At 37.4% G+C, this 25,347-nt stretch overlaps 2 protein-coding genes across 5 annotated transcripts in view; both read left to right on the plus strand.

Annotated features, from left to right (window-relative positions):
• Positions 1-1,150: 1,150 nt before the first annotated feature.
• LOC120792803 (diacylglycerol O-acyltransferase 1-like) lies at positions 1,151-13,113 on the plus strand. The gene is made up of 18 exons (XM_040132152.1): positions 1,151-1,163; positions 2,272-2,469; positions 3,433-3,521; positions 3,666-3,706; positions 5,241-5,326; positions 5,507-5,559; positions 5,745-5,850; positions 6,264-6,368; positions 6,462-6,521; positions 6,637-6,740; positions 7,677-7,715; positions 9,134-9,175; positions 9,272-9,316; positions 9,587-9,696; positions 9,782-9,847; positions 9,966-10,053; positions 11,550-11,612; positions 12,500-13,113. The coding sequence occupies exons 1-18, from the start codon at positions 1,151-1,153 to the stop codon at positions 12,707-12,709; spliced, it is 1,518 nt and encodes a 505-aa protein (XP_039988086.1). The 3' UTR covers positions 12,710-13,113.
• Positions 13,114-21,128: 8,015 nt separating this feature from the next.
• wwp2 (WW domain containing E3 ubiquitin protein ligase 2) overlaps positions 21,129-25,347 on the plus strand; it is a 77,391-nt gene continuing 73,172 nt past the window's right edge. For 2 of the 4 annotated variants that reach the window (XM_040132816.1, XM_040132820.1), the window contains exons 1-2: positions 21,129-21,212; positions 22,454-22,535. In XM_040132816.1, coding sequence (XP_039988750.1) covers positions 22,466-22,535 — 70 coding nt within the window. In that variant the 5' untranslated portion in view covers positions 21,129-21,212; positions 22,454-22,465. Of the gene's footprint in view, positions 21,213-21,252; positions 21,405-21,431; positions 22,270-22,453; positions 22,536-25,347 lie in introns of those variants that run through there. The other 2 variants (XM_040132817.1, XM_040132819.1) reach the window with 2 other exon arrangements.

Genomic DNA, 25,347 nt, shown 5'->3' on the forward strand with positions numbered 1-25,347 from the left:
TTTATTGTAATTTCTCAGTGGGTTTAAGATTACTTTTAATTTATATCCACATACTATAAATGCTCAAACACCCGAAAAACTGGGAAAAAACAAACTAAGTCTGCAAAATAAATTCATAGGGATTCATAAAAACTCCCTTGCAAAGACAGAAGATTAAATCAATAAATCAAGTTTATTCATCTTGGTGATTTTCAAAAGAGAATTAACGTTTATTTTTTGGTCAGAAGTTTTAGATTGTTCAGTGGTCTGCAATTATGCCCGAAGATCTCAACAACCAGAAGGTAACCAGCACTAGTGCAAGGCTTCATGCTGGGTGGATGAATTGGGAACTACACCTCTGTAAAGGACTTCCAAGGAGCTTGCAACTGTATACCCAATGCGAGATGTTTGAAGTCAGACACAGAAAGTAGAGTAACACCAGAAGGAACGTCAGATAGCTTCAAATTAAAAGCACAAATGTTAAACCAACCTAGTAAAAACGAGTTTGTTTTTTGTTTCTGTTTGTTTGTTTTTTTAATCGTAGTCTGATTGACACTGTTGTGCACTACTAGTTGTCTGCTGAGTTTCTCTAAACTTTTAGATACGACCGCAGCATCAAATTGAATTAACCTTGGAGACTGGAGGAGAGTGTGGAACAATAACTGACTGAGAGGATCTTATAGTTTTGTGATTATAATAAATTATTAGATTACAAACGGAGCTTTCGCTGATCTTTTCGCTCTGTTATGAAGACAACCTTACAAGATTCAAATTCGACTCCATTAGGCGAACACATCCATTTTTATTATTTTTTTTTTATGTTGCGTGGTACAGTTCTGCGTTAATTAATTTAAGTAGCCTTGACACTTTGACAATAAGTAAACTAAAATGTGGCACAAACCATAAACGATTAAATAATTTAAAAAAAAACATGATTGAAAATTTATAGGATACAATAAGTTAGGCGCCAAAAGAAGTCCATGACTTCTGACTCACACTCTTTAATTTTGGTATTGTAGAAAAACGTTGCATTTTTGTTACACTTTGTTAAGAGCGGCTTTTATTTTGAATGATTTCACGAGGCCTTCTAGTGGGCTTCAAGTGCGACACTGAATACATCACAGCCCCAGAGGGAATCAGGAGAAAAAATGCGGGAGCTCTCTTTCGACACATGTATCCGGACAGTAGGCTGATGAGTTGTGGATCTCGTGGATGCTATGTTTTTGCGGGGGATCACAGGGTAGGTCGTTTCCCGTTCTTAGAGGAGATCGCACAGATCGTCATTCAGTTTTCTCGCAATTTAAAGTTTAATTTATTAGCAGCAAATGTACCACGCAATATTAAAAACAAACATCATGGGTCCAGAATAATGTCAAACTGTTATTTAATTCGGCATAAATGTTTTACATCAAACAGCGATAAAAATCACTAAAGGACTCAACTTTTATAAATATGTCACAAGATACCGCCCGACATAGCACATTTGTGGGAAGAACGTCGCTGGAATAACAGACATACCAACTCTAAAATGGGATTTTTATTCAAATGAATGGCATATTGTTGGATGCCTATTGGATGCATGCCGAATCGTCCCAATGGAACTTGAGGCTCATATGAAGCCTTGTGTTATGTCTGTAGTTAAGTGAGGCGCCGTTAAGCCGGTAATTAAGTAAAACAATTTGGGTAGAATCCTTCTCCGCGTGAAAGGACAGGAGTTGGCCTTCAATATCTACGTTTCTGAAGGTGCTGCTTTCATGTAAGGGATCTACTGATCAGATCTCAGTCCCACACGCCATAGATTACTGTTCCAAGGATGATAATGGTTACACGTTCCATACAGTATGAAAATTTACAGGAAATGTTAACAAGGATAATCCCCCAGCTCACGCTGAATATGCAGGTAAGGCATATATCCAGGTTAAATGAATGAATACTGTTTAAAACTTTGTCCATTGCTCAAAATAACTCATGAAAAAAACGTTTCATAATGGGAAATTATCTTGAGTTTGAAATAGGTCGTATTTCTTGTATAAACATAAATGAGGATTCAAGACCATTTTTCAGATTTTTTGATGTATAAACATTTTTATCTTACCATATTCTGAGTACAATATTTTCTTGCCAGGATTTTTGTTTTCTCTTTAATAAAGAGAGGGACCTTTAGTAAAACAAGCACTTTCAAGCATTTGGTATTATCTCAATATTTCATCTTTACAATCTGGTAAGGCAGTGATAAGGATGCGATATTTCAAAGCAAAGTAGATGATAAGCCCATTTCTGTTTTCCCTACAGTGGATTCAACCAACTCTGATCAGCTTTCCACTGCAGATGAACCCTCAGACTCAGAGATGGTTGTGATGAGGAAGAGGTTCGCCTCTGTCTGCTCCTCTTCTTCGGCTGAGGAAAACAGTGCAGGCCTCTATGACAGTGCTCCCATTTCTGCCTCTGATCCACCCAGTGAACAAGAACATCCCTATGCATCTCTGCTCTGCTAAGCTCGCTCTGCTGCCTCCATCACTTGTTCATACTGTAGCTGTCAGCTGGCACATATGAGACTTCACCAGTGGATGAAGAGATCAGATGTTTTACATAAATAAAAGTAGCTATAACTACACTGTAAAAATTCTCCATTGAAAGTAAACATCTTGCATAAAAAATGTTACTAGTGTAAAAAGTATTATTATCAAAATGTACTTAAAGTATAAAAATCCAAATTAAATCAATGCTGAAAAATGGCCTGTGTGAGTATGATACTATTATATGTGTATTGTATTGTTGAGTTATTACTGATGTATTAATGTAAAAGTAGTGTTTTAATGTTGTAGTTGGTCAAGGTTAAGCTAATTTTAAGCATTCTATTTACTGTTGATAATTAAAATATATGACAAACTATCATTTTATAAACTCGTGTTTTGTATGTAAAAACTTAATTTGTAAAGTAACTAGCCAAATGAGAGACGTGAGGCATTAAATGGCTATAATCAGGTAAAGGTACTTTACTGGTGACTTAACTGCAGCCCATAGTAAATATACTGTACTTAATTACGTTCCTTCACCACAAGACTTTTGTCATCAGGTCTTAAAGCCACTTTTGACATAATTGGCGGATTTATCCAGCATGATGGTAAGTCAAGTGCATACGTCTCAGACAAAATTTCTTTCTTTGTGTCAGAATAACACAAAACCTCTGCTTTTTAAAGGATTCAAAGTACATACCCAGGGGCAGGGCCAGAGGGGTGGCCACCCCTGGCACAGGGACATCCCAGAATCTGCCCCTGATAGGTAGTTAGCGTGTTAGTATCATGGATGGATTACTGAACTAGCCTACTGGTTACAGGCCCAGAACCCCTGGACTAGAACCTCTGTGTGGCATGATTAAACATGACTAGTTGGAAAGTCAAAAGGAAAATTAGCCGCACATATGATGATGACTAAAACAAGCCCCTCTGTCCAGTTGCCACAGCGTCCAAGACTCTTTGCTAAGCTCCAACAGCAGCTTTACCAGATACAGAGGCATCCTCAACTGGATCATCATTCTCTTGGTCAGTTATCTCCTCTTTTGTTTTTTGGAGTAGATAGATATTTGTTAGTTTTACTGAGTTACCTAACATGTGCTTTCAATTTAAGAAGAAAACCTCTGAATTAGGACCCATTGACTTACGTATGTGTGTCATTCTGATTTTCAGGTCCTGACTCATGCTCACTTGTTTTTGGAGAATTTCATACAGTGAGTATAAATAGATTTAGATACTCTCTCTATAGGCAAAAACTCTTATCTAGTGCACATTTTCTACTTAGATTGAATTTATATTTTTGATAGATTTTGACATCCTCGTGAATGTGTATCTCCAATTAGAATATTATAGTGCAATATTAACTACAAATGGGGTTGGGGATGTAAAAAAAAAGTCCTCTCGTAATCACATGCACATATATCTAAAAACAGCGAGGAAGTGTTTATTTTGTTTGCCCAATTCTAACTATAATTAAAAATAAAAACTGCACCCAACGTGCAGTATTTTAGCTTTTCAGCCCTCGTTTTTAGCCATGTTAGTGGCATGGCTCTGAGGATTGCAATGTTGGTCAGTATGTCGGTCCACCTCCTTGGTCCAGACTGAAATTTCTCAACAACTATTAGATGGATTGCCATGAAATTTTGTGCAGACATCCATGGTCCCTAGAGGATGCATCTTAATGACTCCCTGACTTTTCATCTAACACCATCACCAGGTCATATTTTCAGTTTTTGACCAAATACCTACAAAACTAATGACATTCCCATCAGCTGAACTCTGTTTAGTGCTAATTAGTAAATGTCAGCATGCTAATACACTAAACTAAGAGGGCAATTATGGTAAACCCGTTGACTGTATATGCAGTCAGTCAGCTTAGCATCAGCATGTTAGCATTGCCATTGTGTCATGTCAGAATGATGGTGTTAACATTTAGCTCAACTTTACTTCACTGCCCACGCACAGTCTCACAGAGTGACTACCATTGCCGTATACTCAGTCTGTGTCTGAAATCACTCTATATTTACTATATAGAGCTATAAACTATATTTACTGTGTGCCATTTTTATACGTCTGAATTCTGAGTGCGTAAATTTATTTTACACAATTTATCCACTATATATTGCCCTCAAAAATTCCACGGTGGAACGAAAAAAGCAGTGTCCCTGGCTTGTGCACTACTTTCTGCTAACAATTCCACACTGCAATGTGCCTCATTGTACAGTTGAGAAGATTACAGTCATGCCATTCTACAGCTGTCAGACACACAAATAATGATGACTAGTAAGTATCTGAAATTGAATTTACTGCACTGCTACTTTTGTAAACTATTGAGTCTCCATTGGCCAGTATAGGGATTTTTCACAGCCTTACTCTTGTCTCCTCATACATACAATTTTATCTTTAGAGTGAGAGTTCAGTCTTTATCTTTGAAACAGTAGTTTGAAAGGGAAAAAAAATCTTACCTCAAGGTCCACTTACTAGAATGCTGTTGAGCTTTGAACCATTATTCACATTGTTTATGAGCAGATGAAGCTGCATAATTGGAGTTGTACCATAAAACTCACTGGGCTAACTCCATCCCCCGATGAGGACTGTGAGATGCGCTCAAAAGCTCTGTAAAAAGCTGGTAAGTGGACCTTGAGTTAAGATTTTCTTCTTTTTTGTTATTAAAACCATATAGTTAAACATTTTCCATACACATCATTTTTATTCAACCTTTGTCCATTGTTTTGCTCCTCTGCACAGACATGGCTTTTTAATAGATGTCAAAAAGGTCTTTAAGCATCTCATTGAGGACAACTGCAACTGGCCATCTTTCAGCATCATATTGCGTGAGAAACTCCTTTAGATAGAACTGCAGCAAAAATACCAAGAGCCATAAGATAAAAGAAATTTACATCAGGTAACCTTTCATCGGTGAGCTGTTATGTGGGACTAGGTTGCCGCAGCAACAAATAGTTGCGGACTGACCCTGTTTTTCTGAATGAACAAAACATCTGTATTTCTTTCAGGTGCCAACATATTTGCCATTAAAGCTTTGCTCCTTGAAAGGTCTCAGGAAAAGGTGAGATTAGTGCATTTTCTTTTTCTCTTTAATTTTGGATCAAGAATGCTCTGATTTACAGTAGAAAATGCTTCGGCACCATGCCACAATTTAAATTCACACCATATCATACAAGTTGTACCTGTATCCTGTCAAATGATTTGTCCCTGAACAGTCAACACTACTGTTCTATCCATTTCTGTCAGGGTATGCTGTCCCCCACCAACGGTCATCGTTTACATCTCGCAAATCTAGGGTTGCTCCTGCTATTTCCTTCTGCAGTCATTGTACATGAGCCTACAACATCAACTGGTAACAACTATATACATGTGCATCATCAGTACATCATATTTACTGTGCATAGAAGGATACAGTGACAGTGTATATGCTTGTTTCATCCAAGCTATATGACAGCTGCACTGTTCTGTCAAAGGGAAATAGTCTAGATGCCTTGTGCATCATTTTACAGTTAGGGTTAGGGGTTAGTGTTAGCTTTCTTCATAGTTAAGCCTGACATTTCTGATATCTTTGGAAACCTTGCCATCATGGGTATGCTTCAGAATAAATGGACTGAAGAGTTAAAAAAGATACTGACCTTACCATCCAAAGCTCTAACACAAATCAATTTTAGTTTGGAGTGTAAAATTATTATCTAATGATCAGCTCATTGTGTGGTAAATGATGCTGTAGCCTTGCTGGGATGTTTCTGTTGTTTTGTCCACCAGGTGGAGCATTCTTCTGTCTCTGGTTCTACACTGTTCTGGGGATGAAGCTTTACTCATACCAGGAAGCTAATCGCTGGTACCGACAGGCTCATTTAACTGATGCAGGTATTTCTTCAACCCCATAAGTTGTACTAATTTCATTTCAAGACAAAAACAAAACTTATTCAAATTCTGATTTTTACATCTGTCTGTTTTTAGATAAAGATCAGAATGGATCCGTCACACAGAAAGCCCACAATGAGCATCTGACTTACCAAGGTGAAACTGCTTGTCATGATTAATATGATACTGATTTCTTTACTTCAACCTATGACAATACATTTTGTCCTCTATGATTCTTTCTTTGATTATGATTCTTTCTTTGATTTCTCAGATCTGTATTATTTCCTCCTTGCCCCCACTCTGTGCTACCAGAGAGATTTCCCATGTACTCCTAAGGTCCGCATCAATAAGGTACTGCACTGGCTGCTGGAAATGGTGAGCTGAACAGTCGCACCATCATCATTATAGGTTTGATGCACTTTTAGGCAGTGGGAAAGGGCAATTTTAACTCTGATTTGCACCATAGACACATAACGACCTTTTTGGACCTAGTTTCTTTCCAAAATTTAAAAAAATCCCATATTACAGAAATGTGGCAAGTATAATAATAATTACAGCAGTAATTAAGCAGTTATCGTTTAGCCTAAGAGGGTATTTACCATGGAAAATGTATAATGCATAAATAAAAATAAATCACCAAAGAAATAAAGTTAAATATTATACACACTGTTACATGTATTTCATTTTTATGTATACATTTACTGTGTCATAGTTAAATGAAAAATACGAAAAAACACTTATTAATAATTACTTAATCACTTACTTATAATAGTTATTCAGATCTATACAGAAGATAAAAAGCTCTATATTGTCCTTTCAAAAAATGTTTTTCATTTAGTTATGACATTGAATACATAAATGAGAGAGGTTTCAAATTTAACATTGTCCTGGGACCTGTAGTTTTTGAATGTGAACAAAGTAAACATTACAGTATTTTTTTTTTGTTTGAACATTAGTAGGTGTTCAAATTTCAACAAACACAATCTATTTTTAACTAACAGTGTACAAATCATTACAGATCATTATTTCAATAATTGGTACTGTTCTTGTCCATACTGAATACATCATTCAAACATTCCCAGTGTAGGTTGGAAAAAGTATGTGAACACCCAGACTCCTCCTTACTCTCTACATGCACAGGGGAGTTCAAAGGTACCTCTAGTACAAAACTCCACCTTGGGGCCAGGGGTTGGAACACAGTGAATCTTCCTGTAATGGGTCCTCCCAGATATGGTGGATGATGTCCACTTAAACTGTAGGTTTTATAGATAGAGATTGCAGCTTTTTAATTGTGGCATCTTCTACCTTCAGGTGATCGTTATCCAGATCATGGTCGGCATTGTACAGCAGGTACAGCAACTGGTTAAATTCTTCATGTATTGTACAGTATGTTACTGTGTACTTATCTAAGAACTTGCATAGTGCTGTTTAATATCTAGCACATCTTAGTATAGTATCAATACTATCAATGTATCATAGTGTAGTATGTTGTGTATTTGTGATGTTGCAGTGTAATTTTCTTTACAAAGTGTGTCTGAATTGTTAGTGCATATAGCACATTCTGAATAAGTACATATCAGTAGGCATAAGGTTCAAGCCTAAGTAAACCTTGATAAACACAGGTACCTTGTTACTTTCCTATGTAGCTATTTTGCATCTGTAAACCATCACAACACATGTTTAATCGTTTTGTTGTGGGACCTGTAGTTGTTGAATGCTGACAAAGTAAACATTACAGTATGTCTTTTTATTTTTAACATTAGTGGGTGTTCAAATCCTTCTGTCTACTACAGTACTGTAGCAGATGCTGTACCTGGTTTCTTTATAATATGGACAGAAAAACCCAGTATCATGTTTTGGCCTTTCATACAGAATGATGAAAGGCTATGAGGGGCTAGTGGATGATAAAGTGAAGGAGGAAGTATGCTTCAGTCTGCAATGGGTGCTGATTGTTGCGCTGTACTATGATATACGGTATTAAGAGATCATTCACAATGAGATATAGAGTTATCGAAAAAGAGCGAATGTCAAGGACTATCTGCTTCCTCACAGCCTCACAGCTTGCTGTGGATTATTCCTCTTATGCCACAACCAGTTGCCAAAATAAATACATCATGTGATAAATTTTTCTTTACTACCTCAAAAAAGTAAGGGAAGACTGTAATAGCTATTGGCTGTGGTGTAATAGCTAAAACAAGTAGAACTCCAACTATCTGGATTAATTAACAGTGATCTGTGTGGTTATCTAAAAATAATGCACATCCTCCACTGCACATACTTAATGGTAAGGATATCATGTAGAGTGTAATATAATATTACATGCTATTATATGTTTTATCATTGTGCAAACTTCAAAATGCTGTTTCAAATGATTTTATTAGTCGTTTTTTTTAGCCATGCTAGCGGCATGGCTATAGGGATGGCAATGTTAGCTTGATGGTTGGACTGAAATATCTCAACAAGTATTGAATGGAATACCATGTCATTTTGAAATGACATTCATGGTCTCCAGAGGATGGATCCTAGTGACTTTGGTAATCCTCTGACTTTTCCTACAGTGCCAAAAACAGAGGACATTTTTGGCTTTTGGTGAAATATCTTGACAACTATAAGATGGATTTCCTTGCTGTTTAATACAGATGATCATGGTTCCCAGACGAGAGAAAAGTTTATGTCTTCGTCTTATTTCTGAATGTGTTAGCTATGTAAATTTACATTGAAAGCTATTACTGCAATGTGACATGTCTTTTTTGTTTTTTTCCACTCAGTGGATTGAACCCATCTTCCAGAGATCAGAAAACTCATTCTCTGTGAGTGAAACACAGTCCCTCTGATAATGGAGAATATTAGAAAAAAGACTGCTTCCACACCCAAGTAACTCACTTTTAAAAAAAATTTATTCATAGAGTATGGACATTACTATGAAACTGGAGCACCTGGTGGGACTGGCGGTGAGTGATTTTCATTCATTTTAACATTACATTCTAGTTTGGATTTCCCAGAACTATAAAGCAATTAGCCAATGTAAGATGTCAGTGTACGATAATTACGGGGTAATCTCTGTGAGGAAGGAGGGGGAGGAGGAGTATATGTGCATGATAATAAGAGATAAAAGTGTTTTTTACACTGTCTTACATGACACAGCGATAGTGGGAAAAGAGATAGGGAGATTGCTTTTAAACGCATGATGTGTTGGTATGTCTGACACATTTTCTTGTCAGGCACCAACACATTTCCTCTGGCCCCTCTTCTTCTTCATGAATCACTCCTACCTGAATTTCTGTGCAGAACTGCTGCGCTTCGGTGATCGGCATTTTTATGGAGACTGGTGGTCAGTTACAGAACTCAATTTCTGTACATTGTGTTGTTAAATGTGCAGAATCACTGGCTAATTGTGGTTCACCTTTTATTAACAGGAATGCTACAACTCTGATAACTTTCTGGAAAATTTGGAATATTCCCTTTCAGAAATGGTGTCACAGGTATTTTAGTCTGACATGATTGAAACAACTCTCATTTTTTACTCAAACGACATGAATCCTCAATAATTCACCTTTTTCACCTTATATGTTTTTGTTCCTGATTTTCATTCATATGAAGACATGTATACACACAGCTAGTGGAAAAGAATGTGCCATCGTCACGAGCAGAGTTACTTGTCTTCTTGATGTCTGCAGCTATTTGTGAGGTATAGGACTGATAAAGAATAAAGCAGATTTTAGTCATTCTTGTGAATCATTTATTTGGTAGGAGAGGACCATTACATATTAAAAATCTATAATCAATTTTATATTGAATACCAGTAGTGTACCTGTATTTTTGTATAGACTTTTGATGCCAAAATGTGCTGATGTGGAGTATCAAACTAGGAACAGCAAATTTGGTCGTTTTCCTTAGACTAATGTGATTATGAGGTGGGTAAACAGCCCTTTAAAGCTCCAGAAATCAATATTAAATGAAATGTGTTGCTTGTTTTGAGAATTATCACCTAACTCTGCAGTTCCCATGAACTCTATTGAGCTTTTTAGCTCTCTTTGCACATTGCTTTCGTTTTACAGTGAGGTCCACTCTCATAAACCCTAGAAGAAGATATAGCAGCTTAAGAACCAGATGATTTCTCAAGAGTTGGTAAGGACAAAACCAGAGCTAAAAGAAGAAAAATATTGGAGTTACAGCCATCAAGGACACAAAATGACTCCCAGTGAATGATAATGTTGCTCTGTGTCTACTGGACTTGGAAATAGGAAATTGCTTACTAACTTATTTCCTATAACACTTTATAAATCCTAATATCACATATATTGTGTTTTCAGCATGCTAGGAGCTCTTCTGCCCATAAATAGCCAAAAAAAATCAGTTATTGCAGTTTTAAAGGAAAAGTTCACATTTTCTCAAGTCTATCTCAAAATATTTCTCATATTACCCACATATGTAAATTTCAATAGGTAGTTGTTCCTCCTTTCCAAACTCACAGTGAAGAGTTCCCCTACACAGTCCTCTTTTTATGCAAAAATTAGGTCAGCTGAAGCTAATATTAGACTTGAGCAGTTTGAGTTAGTCAAATCCAATATGTATTTTCTAGTTACAGTTACCTTTGGTTCTTTTTAGTAAAAAATTCCCTAATTTGTTTGTTGAGCTGCAGCAAACTGCCTACTGAAGCATCAAACCAGCCTCAGTTGACCTTTTAAAGGCATTTTTGCACAAGACATGGTCTGTGGAGTTTGTCCCCCAACGCTTTGGAAATGTTTAAGGAGGAGCTCTCTTCATGGCCAACTAAGAACTCTTCAAATGTACATAGGTCTACTCAAGTAGTATTTTAAGACAGCCTTGCTGAGTGTCATTGGTAATCTTTGACCTCTAAAGGCAAACAGGAGGAGCTTTTCTCCTGCTACAAAAATGTCAGAAAAAAATCTTAGTGATACACACTTAAGATTTATTTAAAATCCTTTGACACAACAGAGGTGGATGATTTCTCTGCTCAGATATTTTTAGATGTATGTTTCTTTATAAGTATGGAATATGAATATATTATTAAAACCAGCTCATATTACGTGACAAATCACTGTACTAATCAATTATAACGAATTTGTAACAATCAAACTGCATCATTCATCATATCAGACGGAATTAGAGGATAGCAGCACAATAATAATCTGCAGTGACGTTTTCCCCTCTTCTACACAGTATACGATTGCACTGCCTCTGCATAACTGTCGTCTTTGGATCTTTCTTGTGATGGTATTCGAGGTGGGAATAATACGTTGTATTTCACAAGCATGCATCGGAAAAAGTGACTCACAGGAAAACTACAGTTTATTACCACTTTGGTTTTGTTTCTGTAACTCAGGACATGTGTTCTGTTGGTTATGATACCGGTGTACTGCACCAAAGCAATTGCTTAGATCTGGGAACATGGCGATATGACTAAAAAAAAGTTCCAACAGAACAAGACACAAAAGTAGTCAGACAATCATACAGGATGTAGGGAGGCAACAGGGAAGCATTCTTTATGATTAAAAAGGAAGGCAAACAGTAAAATTATAACCCAAACTGTTTGCTGTAAACATCCACCATAGTTTAAAGACCAACTTCCTGCCATACTTGTAGTTGTAGGCACTCACAGTATTCCTGTGCATTGAGGGATTATTACCATTATGGGTGATCTCATTTTCAGTTTTACCCCCAAATGAAGTGGTAGCTGAACTGGCAAGACTGTTGTTTTGTTTAAAACCTGTCTGATCATCTGACTGCTTGTTGCCCTGTTGCAGATCTATTTTTAGCACTGTCACTGCGTTCTGAGATCTCACTTTGGTGAGAAGAATTTTTTCATAACTCATCGAACCGATAGCTGGAGTTACAAAAATGAAAACTATGATGGTAATAACCTGTATTTTTCCTTTGAGTTCTCAGGACACAACTAGTAAGAACAGACACCCAGAACATACAGTACAATGTTATTAGTAACATGCAATTATTTGATGATTATGACAAACATAAGCATGTTGCACGAAGGGAAAACAAAATGAGTCTGGCCTTTCACACTTAACGTTATTAAAGTCAGACAGGAGGATCTTGTGTGTATTAATAAAACTTGATGTATTTTTTCGTTAGCTAACACTGTCTTCTCTTTCTAGCTTTTGATTGCAGTATTCCTCAGAGACTATTTCCAGGGAAACTATGGCAACGGTTTAGTGTGGCTGTGCCTTCTGCTGGGCCCACCTCTGGCTGTGGTCACCTACTTTCACGACCACTACATTAGCTGTCATCATTGTCATCAGTCATCAACCTCACCACTGATATCAGACCACCATCTTCCCAGCAGAGTTTGTCTGCAGCCTCAATGATCATGGAGAAATGTCTGAAATAAATCTGTCATCACAGACGTCTCTTTCTTTATTTGTCAGCAGGATGACGCAAAAAGTACTAAACTGATTTGCACCTAACTTGGTGGAGGAATGGGGCAATGGGCAGGGAAGAACTCATTAAATTTTGGTATTTTTTCAAATATTTGGCCTTCGTGGAGGTATGCACTCTGCTGATTGCCATTCTAGTATTGTACTGTATTTACGAGTAGACCAAGAGGATACAACTGTCATCCAAACCTCATGTCTGTCCAAGGATCTTTTCTGATCTCTGGACAACCATTTGTTATTATCTCCCTTGACCTCAACCCAGTTCAGCAATATACTGTATATATATTGTACAGACACATTAATGGACCTACTGACTTGCATATTATCCTACTATACTTCTGCATCTGATAAAAACATCTGAAAAATGAAATGCAATAAACAACGGATTTTGTAATTTTTAGTCCAAATTTGTACATCCAATTCTTGCTGAATGACTGAAACATGAACTGGCATGGAATGGCAGGCTGCTGCAATCTCAAACAATATGTTAGTAAGTAAAGGTTTCCATGATCATTACCGTTATACTGATGTGAGTCATTTGCACAGAAGATAAGGCTGCTGTTTACACACTGCTGCGCTAATGTGGTTTAGGGGCCCAAGTTTACCGTAAGTTTCATGGACATGGTTCAACCAGGAAATACAGGGAATGATTGCAACTCATGGTTCAATGAGTCCAATTGTGGAATAATTAAAGCATGTCTACGAGCTAAGTAATGTCAGGTCTTCTAATTTCTCTTCCATATTTTTTCATTTTTTATTTAATAGCATGTAATTAATTATATAGGCCTACCACTAAAAGATGTACCCATTGTTAAAAAAGAACCCTCTTATTTTATTTTTCATCATTTGTTAACTCTTAGCTACAGAGCACAGTAGACCTTTAATACAATACTTTAAAGTGACTTGTCAGATTTCAATGTCTACTGGTAAAAATGATGATTAATACATGATGCTTAGTCTGTCATAGTCGTAGTCAGTGCTCGTCACTGGGACAGCTAAACGAAAGGACCCCAGATTGCTTGTATGAACATGTCTGGATTAACCCTCTAGGGTATGTACAATCAGCATCTTCCGTGGTTACATGAAAAATAGACACTCAGCTGTCAGTTTATTAGGTATACCCAGCTAAAAGTGATGCAGTCTGATACAACAGTCCTGCCATAAATCTGAAATTCATGAAGTTTACAGTGTTTAGTTTTTGTTCAAACTGTTAAACAGGTCCTGATTCAACTGTAAGATCATTTTAGAGGATGTAGTCCGTGCCGTTGTTGTATTGCACTGCGTTATGTTGACAGGTGTTCCTATTATTTTGTCCACCCCATTCAAATCAATGAGTGTTGGCTACACAACAAACACGCCCCTTTGTATAATGCATCACTGTTCAACAGCACCACAAACTACATGTGGTCCTGTTGAACTGTTGAACTACACTACTCCAAAATTATCATACAGTTGAATCACTACCTTTTTAACTTAGTTTCAGCAAAAACTGAACATTCTAACCATCATGAAGGAGGATTTATTGCAGGACTGTTATTAGACTGCATTAAGTTTAGCTAAACGTACCTAATAAACTGACAACTGAGTTTACATTAAACTTACTCAGCTCATTGTATGGTAGATTTGAATTTACTCTCATCAATATTTTTACATATTTTTACAATCAGTGGATTGAAAGACTATGTAGTTCCATTCAGCCCTGTGGAGCATTTCGCCATCCATAGATGTTGTTGTTTTGGTTTTTCCAGCCCAAAAACTCTGCTCTCATCAACCTTGTTTCCAGCAGACAGCTGTTTTCAGTGAAAAAAGATTTGATAAACTGACTTTATATGCTGCTTGTCCAGCACCAAACGGCAGGCAAAGACAAGATAGTGGATCATTTTGCTGCTAATGATCCAGATATTTTTCTCAGAGGTTGGCAGAGAACAAAAAAAAAGCAAAAGGAGAAGGAACTCATCTAGTGTCCAGAAACATGACTTCAAATGAATGCTGTTGATCTCTCTCTGCTGGATGTGTAAATGTGCAACTGAAGTTTATAAGGTGACATCAGTGTTGTATTTTCAGATTTGTTCTGTGTGACCAAAAAAAAAATCAGTGTAGCTTTAAGTTGAGGAAATTTTTGAGAGTCATTCTTTTATCTCACCAAAAGACACACATAACTGCCTATTGTTGTCACATCACTGTTAATAGTTAATTGTCAAAACGGTACCTTATACGGCCCAGAACAGGGCTGGACAAAGAAATAATTCCTGCATAACACACTGAAGGGGCTGAGAAAAAAACATGATCATTTACAGAGACACAGAACTTTCTACTATTTTACTGGAAGAGAGACCATACGTCCCACAACTGATGTCATTTTTCTCCTCTGTGTCAATATTGTTCTTAGGACAAGTAGCATGCTCAGTTTCTTTTACAAATTTGTTTTGTTAATGTAATGGTGACCTATGACTCTCTGGGTGTGCTCATAACTAGGTTTGAACACTTCAGAGAAAGAGCTTGATGGAGGATCCAGGATTCAAAAATGTCTCTAGTCTATACTATAAATTGCAAGATTAAAAAATACCATATAGCGTAAACTCCAAGTTGCATCCTTACTGAGCTTCTCAAGCAGAGCTGCTCAATGGTCAGCAGTTGTTCTCAGCTGTAGTTGTGCTGGGCACCTTCCAGGAGTGAATACTTGTCATTGTTTAAATGTGTATGCAGCAGTTTAAATAATGTCCGATGGTAATTTTGCCTGTCACCTGTTGTGAATATGACAGCAGGCTGTCGCCTGGTTTTTACTCTAAGATGATTGTGGTAATAGTGAAAATGACAAAAAAGGTGCATTGTGCACTATGTTTCTTTTATTTATCGAGTATGTATTGTCGTTTTATTAATTTTAACTACTGTTTATATACCAAAATTGATCTCTTGGACATTAAAGAGTAACTTACCACTATGTCACAAAGGCCCTCAATTTCTGTAAAATAACTTTTAAATCATGTTTATTGGTTTGGAAATGTGTTGAATCACAGGTCTGAGATGGAATCAACATATTTGCTGAGGGATCCTTAATCGTAGTTGTAGCTGCATCTCTTCGCTGACAATTTCAGGAAATCCTTCTCTGTGGGTGGGTGTGGTCGCCGTTTCAATGTAGCCTGCTAGGACTGAATAAATGTTTTTAAACCACTGCGGCCCTTTGTGGGGGAGTTTTTTTTTCTCCTATATCAATCATACAACACACACATGCACACCCTTTTCACCTTGATGTAAAATATGCTACAGATCATCCTGCAGATAAGGCATAACAGGTGTTAGACAGTTAACGTCCCCCATCCCCAAAAGCTGTTAGCAAGTAGTTTTTTACAATACAATCTAATTTGATTAATTCAAGCATCCCGGACTGTGTTGAGGACTTAAATGCATCAGCATTTGAGGTGTACAGTGATAAATCTTTCCATCACTGCTCTGACAGTTTTTATTTCTGACTGCTGTGCACCTGGAAAATTTGTGTGCTGGAAAGTGTTTTTTGCATTACTATGACAACTGGCTGCTGCTACCAGTCTTAGCTGCGGCCTAACTGCATATTTAATACTGTGATTTAGATGTTTATTCCTGTGCATTAATACATTTCAAAATGTAGTTAATGTAAATGTCGCCTACTTTTTCTGTGTGATCAAATATTTTCTATTCTAAATATTTCTAAATATATTATAAATATGTACAGTGAACAAATGAATCTTGCAGCACCCTTTACCCATTCTCTAGGCACCCACTTTGCGTGTATTTGCAGCCAGCGCAGTGGTGCAGAATCATGACAAGGAAGAACACCTTATAAGTCTCCCAAATCAATTGTGCATCCTCTTCATAACGCTATTCTCTCAGCTCAGGATAAGATAATGAAGTTTACCTAGGAGAACAACTCCCTGAGAAGGGAGAATGCCAGGGTGACACGGAAGGAGCTCAGCACCCATGAAGTTCTGAAGGAGCTGACCAGCCTTTACGCCCAGGCCAGGATATAGAAGGAAGAAATGGAGGCCAGGATAAAGAAGATTGAGGGGGCCTTTGAAAGGGGGAAGAAAACCTGGCAAGAGGTGAGCAGACCACAACTGGGAAAGATTAATAGTTTTAGGATGAAGCTGTGGGTTGCTCAGTCGCAGATGGAAGAAGAGTTGAGAGAATCCAAGAGGGAAGAACACGAGAAGAAAGAGACGTTACCTCTCTTAAAGAAAGTCTCTGCATTCAGAGAGAATGAAATGCCATTAAAGATCACTGGAGAGAGGTGATCAGGGACAAAGAGGAGGATGCAGCGACAAAACTGAAGGAATCAGAAGAAAACTGGCAGAGGATACTGAACCCGCTGGAGGAGGAAATACAGTTTGACAGACAAAATTATGGTTCTCAGAGGCGAGCGCAGAAACACCATGACCCTGTTGAGCCAGAAGCAGTCAGAGCTGGTGAGAAGAAATGGGAAAGTAAATGTAATGCTCTGGAGGCAAGCTACAAGAAGGAGCTGGTTGAAAAGGAGGAGAGCTGTTAGAAAGAGTGCAAGCAATGGAGAGAAAGATGGAGCTGAAGAAGATGTGGCTTTGAACAGAATTACAGTGGAGACAGAAGACCAGTGCACTGGAGGAGGAGATCAAACAGCTGATCAAAGAGATCACCCAGCTTCAGGTAAACTGTCTCTACTGACGTTTTTGCTTTAGATTAAATGAACAGTGGAATATTTCAAGGGAATATATTGTTCTCTGTATTGGGTACAGATCTACTACTACTCTGTACCACTACTGCTAGCTAAGCCCAAAGACTGGATACCAGGGAAAACAGTTACTGTAGAATCTGACTGACTAAAACAAAAATGTTGACATTTTGGGAAATACATTTAGTTCATTTTCTTGCTGAGAATTAGATTGTAAAATCAATACCACTCTCATAGCTGTTTGGAGCTAGAGCCGTTAGGCGATTAGTCTAGCTAATCATAAAAGCTAGAAGCAGGGGGAAACAGTTAGCGTGGCTCTCTTCAAAAATACAACTACAAACACCTCTAAAGTCCTATAATCATCGTGTAGTATCTTATTTGGTTAATCTTCACAAAAATGTAAAATTGACCATTTTTGGCTCAACAGGGACTTGTGTAGGGACTATCTCTGCCAGCAGTGACCTTCCAGCATCTTGTCACAGTGACATTCCACAGAAATGCTGGGTGTATGTATAACTGTTATTTGTCAAAAATACAGGCTAGCTATTTCCACCTGCTTCAAGTCTTTATGTAGGCTAAGCTAAACACTTTTTAAGGCTCGAGCTCTGTAGTTACATATAGACATAAGATTGGCATCAATCTTCTCATCTAACTCTTGCCAAAAAAAAGCAAAAAAGTGTACTTCCCAAAATGTCAAACTATTCCTTTAAAAAAAGGTTTAATCTTTAACAATGTGTCGTATTTTAAAAGCTTCTTATATTATCCATTGTGTAAAATGTTCATCATGAAAGTAAGTAGTATCTAAACTGTCAAATAAATGTAGTTGAGTAGAAAGTACAATATTTCCCTCTGAAATGTAGTGGAGTGGAATTGTAAAGTAGCATAAAATGGAAATACTCAAGTAAAGTGCAAGTACCTCAAAATTGTACTTAAGTACAGTACTTGAGCAAATGTACTTACGTACTTTTCACCACTTGAGATCAAGTTTAAAAAAAAAGACATAGATGGACAAACCTGTACTTAAAAGTGCTCTCATTGCACTAGGGTTGTAACTATGAACAAAACCCAGAGGCGCATTGGAGGGTTTCATGACTAGCTTGCTTTCTAGCAGGACACAACATGTAAAGTCTCTGTCTCTGGCAAGGCTTCATGTATTTTTGACCTTTCTTTGCACTGAATGCACAAAGATATGCGACAAAATGGGTCACTTCCTGAAAACCAGCCGTATGAGCATTTTCTTATCTAACGTCCCTATCAGCAGATGGAATTTTCAGTGCTTTCCATTAAAAAAGGACTGTTCTGTGACTTCTGTGGTTAATTCTTGATTAGATTTACTCAGTCAAGGTGAGGGAACAATTTTAGTCTTGTCCAAAGAAAACAAGGTTAACTTTTGGCAGGAGACAAGATACAAAGAGTGGGTTGTCATGGCAAAGCCACATTCTTTACTGACCAAAACATCCACCCCAACTTCGTCTGTAAGACTGGTATAACAATGTCATGTAAGAGCAGGTCGTTTTAGGCATTCAAACAAACAACCAATTCTGTTGTTTTTTCTTTGGGGGGGTGGACAGTCTAATCTTTAAATCAAAATTAGCTTTAGAAGAAGAATAAAATATATGTTTTTATGTTTTCAGGGGCTTACAGGTAAAAAGAAGAAATTAAAACATTGGTGGAAGAGACTCTTCCGATTAAGAAGAAGGACAGGTAGTATGTCGGCAGACAACTTTGCTTCTGGCTCAGTCTAACGAAAAGTATAATAGCTCTCCACATGTGAGAAAAATCATAGAATCTGCTTAACTACTCCTTCCTCCATCAGCCTATCACACCAAACTGCAATGAAGACAAGGTAGTAGTTTTTCTCTTCTCTGAATAACAAATTCCAGTGAGAACAGTTTACAATAAGCCTATCTCAGACACTGAGACACTACAATCTTCATGACTCGACAGTCTGGCATTAAATGATCCAATGACTGTTATGAGTTATTAGAAAAGCTAGTTTAACAGTGATTCAGCAATTATTCATATACATTTCAGTAAATTCTACCACACCTCCACTACCTTTTTTGTCTTGAGCTGCATGTTGGCTCAGTGGTTAGCACTGTGCATCACAGAAGGGTCTGTCTTTCTATGTGGAGTTTGCATGTTCTCCCCATGTCTGAGTGGGTTTCCCCCAGGTGCCACGGTTTCCTCCCAAAATCCAAAGATATGCAGCCCAGGTTAACTGGCAACTCTAGGTTGCCCAAGTATTACTGGATTGTCTTCCCCTACAACTCCTCTCCTTTTTGAAAGTAACTGTAAATAGTTGAAAGAAAAATAAATCAAACTAAATAATAATGATATTAATATGATTGTGTCAAATTATCTGCAGTAGCACATCATTCAAAAAAACTTCTACCACTGTCATTGCCATTTGTACAACTATAGTGACTAATACTTATACTGCTATAAAGTATTTTTCATACTGAACACTGTTTTTTTTTTGTTTTGTTTTTAAGGTCCTGGTATGCAAGTAATTGGGCTTAATTTGTTCAGGTTTTGTCATTGGAGGTTAATCGAATTTCATTTGTGTTGCTCACAGCGCTTACTTAAACAAGAGAGCCATGCTAGCAGCCCTGTGAGACTAAATGCTAAAATCAGCATACTAACAAGGTCATGTTGAGAAGATAAAATGTTAACCATGTTCACCATCTTATTTCTGTGTGCTAGCACACATTTGCTAATTGGCGCTAAACGCAAAATACAGCTGGCATTTAGTCATTAACCAAAATATTAGACAAAAAGGAAAATTTCACCTGATGATGGTGCTTAATGAAAAGTCAGTGGATCACCAAAGTTATTGCAATTTATCCTAAAGGGAGCCTTAATATGATAGTCAAGTGTTCTGACATGAACCAAGTAACTATCATTTTTCCGGTTTGCAAACTCCACTCTTATCTAACCAATTTCCAGCTGCAATGGGAAGCTGTTTTCAGCACCAAAACTCTGATAAACTCACTACCTTCCCAGCACCAAATGGCAGGCAGACAAAGTTAGTGGACATCGTGGAGCCTTTAGCAGCTAAAGAGGCACATATTTTTCCCTGGGAATGGAGACAGAAATAGAGCTGTAAGGACCGTGAATATTGCACCTAACTTCATCAGGTAGACACATAAACAACTTCGGTGAATGAAGGCTAAACTTGCTCCATGTCTGCTGGATGTGTAAGTAGGCAACACATTGGCCATAATAACTTTATAAAGTGATAATAGAGCTAATCGAGCTCTTCAGCTTTTTATGCTGCCCCCCATTAGCCAAAAATAAAAGATAAAATAAATTAATGCAGCTTTAAAGTCAAAATTTTGATAGAGATTTAGTTGAATTTGAGTTGAGTTCATCATTACAATTTCTCTTTGGGTTGAACCCTCAAACTCACTTGTATAGATTTACTATAGCATTTATATAACTGTTAGAAATTTTTGAAATTATACGTCTCCTGTTTTGATATCCATTTATTCTATATTTCATTCCTTGCTTTAATTTTTGCTTAATAATATAGTGATCATTTTTGCCATATATTTTATTTTATTGTAAAGTGAAGTATAACTATATTTTGAAAAAACAAAGTGATAATAAAGGGACAATTTTTACCATTATTTATGACCCACAATCCTTTGTGCAATGAAAAAAAAAAAACATAGCTAGGGTCACGTGTTATTGTCACTGAGGCGGAAATGAAAGTTCGTTAGCGACGGCGACGGAGCACAGCTGAAAAAGGTATGGGGAAGATTACATTTAAACGTAATTTATTAGAGTGTCAATGGATATAGCCTGTTCTGATATGAATCACGTATCTATCAGTGGAGCTTTATTGTTATCAGTTGATTAGAACAGGTTTTATGGGCATGTCCTTTTATGAGTTCCCAGAACGAAGCTTGCTCGCTAACAGTTAGCTCCTTCTAGATCAAGGTAGCCAGAGTTAGCTACATTGGACCGAACATGTAACGACTTCACCTTCAAAACAAATGCAAAGAAACGGCCACAGGAACCCACGTATCGTATTAAACATTGTGGAGAGCTACGCAATCATATTTTATATCAGTAGAAATTCGCCTCAATTTTAGTGTGTGGTTTCACTTATGTGCAATGTATTGGTCGTAACACGTTTTAACGTAGCTATATTTGCTAGTTGAGTTTTAGTTTGGAAAAAATTACCGGAAGTGTCACCGTTGTCTTAGCCTGCCTTGATAGTGATGCATACAAATACCTTGATCATCTTCCGTGTTTGCGTTTTGTGCGCAGCAGCCAAGGGTATTTAAATACGGGGAAAGTAAAATCTGTTCAGCGGGGTGCCGGTTAAATCTTTATCAGTCTATAAGAAGTGTAGCCAGGATCCACTGACTAACGCTGTGTAGTCGGTCAGTTGAGACAATGGTTGACGGAAGATGCTGTGCGCTTCTGTTGTGATAGCTTTCATCTGTATGTCTGCAGCCCAGGGACAGACCTCAGGTGTCCATTTGGTTAATACAACACCTAGTTATTCGCTTTGATTATGACGAGGTCACGTCTGGCCATGCGTCACCGGCTTTTGTAGCGTCTCAGGCTGAGAAGGTGACTGCTCTTGGTGCAGGAATACACGTTATATACTGATAACATGAGAAGGATCCTCTCCACAACCCAGTTTCAGGGTTAAGGACTTTTTCTTAATGTATACAGTAAAGATCAGTACAAACAGAAGCCTCAGACCACAGTCCAGTTTTGTTGCGTAGTGTCATTGCATATGCAGCTCTCTTTTCATTAAATCCAGCAGGCTACATCTCTGACTTTGCTCAAGGTGATGTTGATAGTTTGATGAAAGTCTTGGCTTTCACTATGGCTGATTTGGGGGGGGGCGGCACACAAATCTCCGCTGTATATTTAAATGTATTTGGTCAGGTTGTTAAATATACTTGTCATACACCTTGTTTTTATAAGGTGACAGGTTGTTGTAATATTGTGTGTGTTTGTGGTTGTTTCAGAGCTGTGATGTCATGGCAGCTGCCAGCTTGAGCAGACCCGCCGGTACCCAGACCACTGAAAAGTCTCAGTTGATCTTGAAAGGTAATTTTTTTCCTTTTTTTTTTTGGTCACCCCATTTACTAAGTGGAACACAGAGACAAATACTGGAAAGGCATGTGTTTTGACATGCAATGACGATAAAGTATCTATTTATCTATCTATCTATCTATCAATCTAAAATGAAGATAAAAAAGGGGAATTTCCTTAAACTGCAGTGCAAACATTTCTGTGCCTTTTTTAATTTCAAAAATTGTATCAAGATGAGTAAAAGCATTATGTTGAGTTTCTGTTTCTTCATCTTGCTATTTCCACACTCGAGCCAGCATGATGTCAGCTTTGCATATCTGTCCATCCATCATGAAAATATCCTCTCTGTATGATGCACCAACTTATGAAACCTATTTTTTTTCTTATTTTTAGCCACTTCCTTCCTTCCTTCCTTTGAAAACAAAGGGTCAACCTGACATCTCACAGTCTATATTGTACTTGTCAGTTTTGCAGTCATTACTGATGGTCAGAAGGCCATTTTAATAATTTTATTCTCCAACTGTTTACACAGGTACCATGCTTCAGACCTTGTTCAGACAGGTTGTGTAACTGATTCATATAATTTATATAATGGGAAAGGCATTAGGACAAATCAGACTCAAATCAGACTGTGTCAGTTAAATGTTCATTTATGTATGCTCTATTTTGACTGTTGATTATTCTTGTGTGACCTGAGGCATACACTGTGTTGTGTTGTAAACACCACCTACCACTGTTTAACAGAAAGCCACTGAAAGCCTTGATGTTGGAGTTTGATTACTTATCTCTGATTTATTTTTCTTAATTTTTTCATTAACCTATACCAGTGATAACTGATCTGAACTGACCTGCATGAGCAAATAAAATCATCAGCAAAAATTTAAGACCCAGGATGCTCATGTGGTTTCACAGAGACTAAAGTTATCGCATATCATGGTGTTATTCAGCTCAAAGAGCTCACAACTTGATTTATCAGATAAAATACAGTCTAGCTCATTGTAATATTTTCATACTATTCAACCATGGCAACTTCTTTAAAATTTAAAGACTGTTAGCATTGTATTGACATTGCAGCTTCCCTCTCCCGCGCCCCCCTCAGGTAAACACCTCTCTGTCCATCAGCTGACCACCTCCATCACTGGTGTCGCCTTCACAAAGGAATAACAAAAGTGTGCATTAGATTGATGTAAAAATCCAAATTTCGGATTAATTTTCATCAACACAAATCAGGTTTAGCAACACATATCTGAACAAAGTAAGAGTGTCTTTAAAAAAACAGATCAGAGCCACTTGCAGTATGAGGGGGGAAATGCAGATTTGGTCCAGTTTCACCTAGAGTGTGAATGCATTGAATGTGAATGTAGAGTGATGCTGAAAATTGTCCATGTTGGTCTGGTAGATTATTGCCCCCTGTGCTTCATGAGACAATGAGACGTTGTTATTCACTTTCTGATTGACCTCCCAATAAAGTGGTTTAGATAGTCTGGATAAATGATTGGCTTCTTTACAACTTGTCTGACCATCTGACTGCTAGTGTCTGTTGCTTTGTATGGCTTCATTGAAGTGATGTGACCAGAGTTCAGCATATACTTTTCCTTTTTTCAATTAAGAGTATATCTGATACATCAAAAGAGACATCAAAAAAGACACAACATATAGACGTAAAATATAGCTAAAGAAAAGTTAAAAATAATAATGTAAGATAATTGACAAGAAATTAGAGAAAAAAGAGTAAAATATCAATCTACATACAGTATGTAAATCCTACATTGCATGTGCATTCTCTTGCTCCATCTGTGCAAACAAATATTCTGTCAGATAAAACAGTCGTATTCTTACATGTATTCTGGGTACTCATGATATATATAAATGAATAAAAATTAATTAAATTAGCTATAATCACCATTTTTACAGACAGATAGTTGGGCAGACAGTAAATATAGTGACCAGTAAATATAGTGGAGCATTTAGCAGGATGCTAGGATTCTATAACTGAACTATGAATAGGATGCACATTTCTTATTCCTCTGACTGTGGAAATCTGAAGTTTCTTATCACAGATGATGAACAAAGGTATCGTGAGTCTTACAACAAAAACATGAGACTTACGCATGCTCGACTGTACTTGATAAAGCCTTGATAACTGAACAGGGGAGTGAATATTATACAGTCCTGGTTGAAATTATTGGTGCCCCTGAATTTTAAGTTCAGAATTTAGAATATCTGCAGAAATAAATGCAATTTAACCCATTTTGTATAATCAGAATATTTTAATAAAATGTCCAAGGTTACTGAACTAAAGAAAATAAAAATAAAAATAAAAAACTATATTAACTAAGTGAAATAATACAAACACAAAATGTACCTCAGACACAATTATTAGTACACTTCACTAATATTTTATTGCAGAGCCTTTGGCAACAATGGCAGTGTCTTGTAGCCATCTAGAAGCTTCTTGCACCTGTCTGCTGGTAGTTTTTTGCCACTCCTCCATTGCTATGTGTCCAAGCTCTTTTAAGTTTGTAGGAGTCCTTTTTGCAATGGCAGATTTCAGCTCTCTCCCAACATTTTCAATGGCATTTAGGTCAGGACTCATTGATGGCCAGTTTAAAACAGTCCGTCCTTTCCTTTTGAACCATTCTTTTGTGCTGCTGGATGTGTGCTGTGGGCTGTTATCCTGCTAAAAATCCCAAGACCTTCCCCTCAAACCAGTTTTCTGAAACTGCGTAACACATTTCTTTCTAAAATGCCTTGGTAATCTTCTGATATCATCATTCCTTTGATACATTCAGTGCCTCCGGTACCAGAGGCAGCAAAGCAGCCCCAT

Source organism: Xiphias gladius, chromosome 8, assembly GCF_016859285.1.
Source record: "Xiphias gladius isolate SHS-SW01 ecotype Sanya breed wild chromosome 8, ASM1685928v1, whole genome shotgun sequence".
In the NCBI taxonomy this organism is placed as follows: Eukaryota; Metazoa; Chordata; class Actinopteri; order Istiophoriformes; family Xiphiidae; genus Xiphias; species Xiphias gladius.

What these genes read in the sequence shown, in the direction of transcription:
- LOC120792803 (XM_040132152.1), top strand. An exon ending in TGCACTGGCTGCTGGAAATG is followed by an intron (nt 6,741 to 7,676) that starts GTGAGCTGAACA and finishes TTCTACCTTCAG; the next exon opens with GTGATCGTTATCCAGATCAT. An exon ending in TGTCTGCAGCTATTTGTGAG is followed by an intron (nt 10,054 to 11,549) that starts GTATAGGACTGA and finishes TCTTCTACACAG; the next exon opens with TATACGATTGCACTGCCTCT.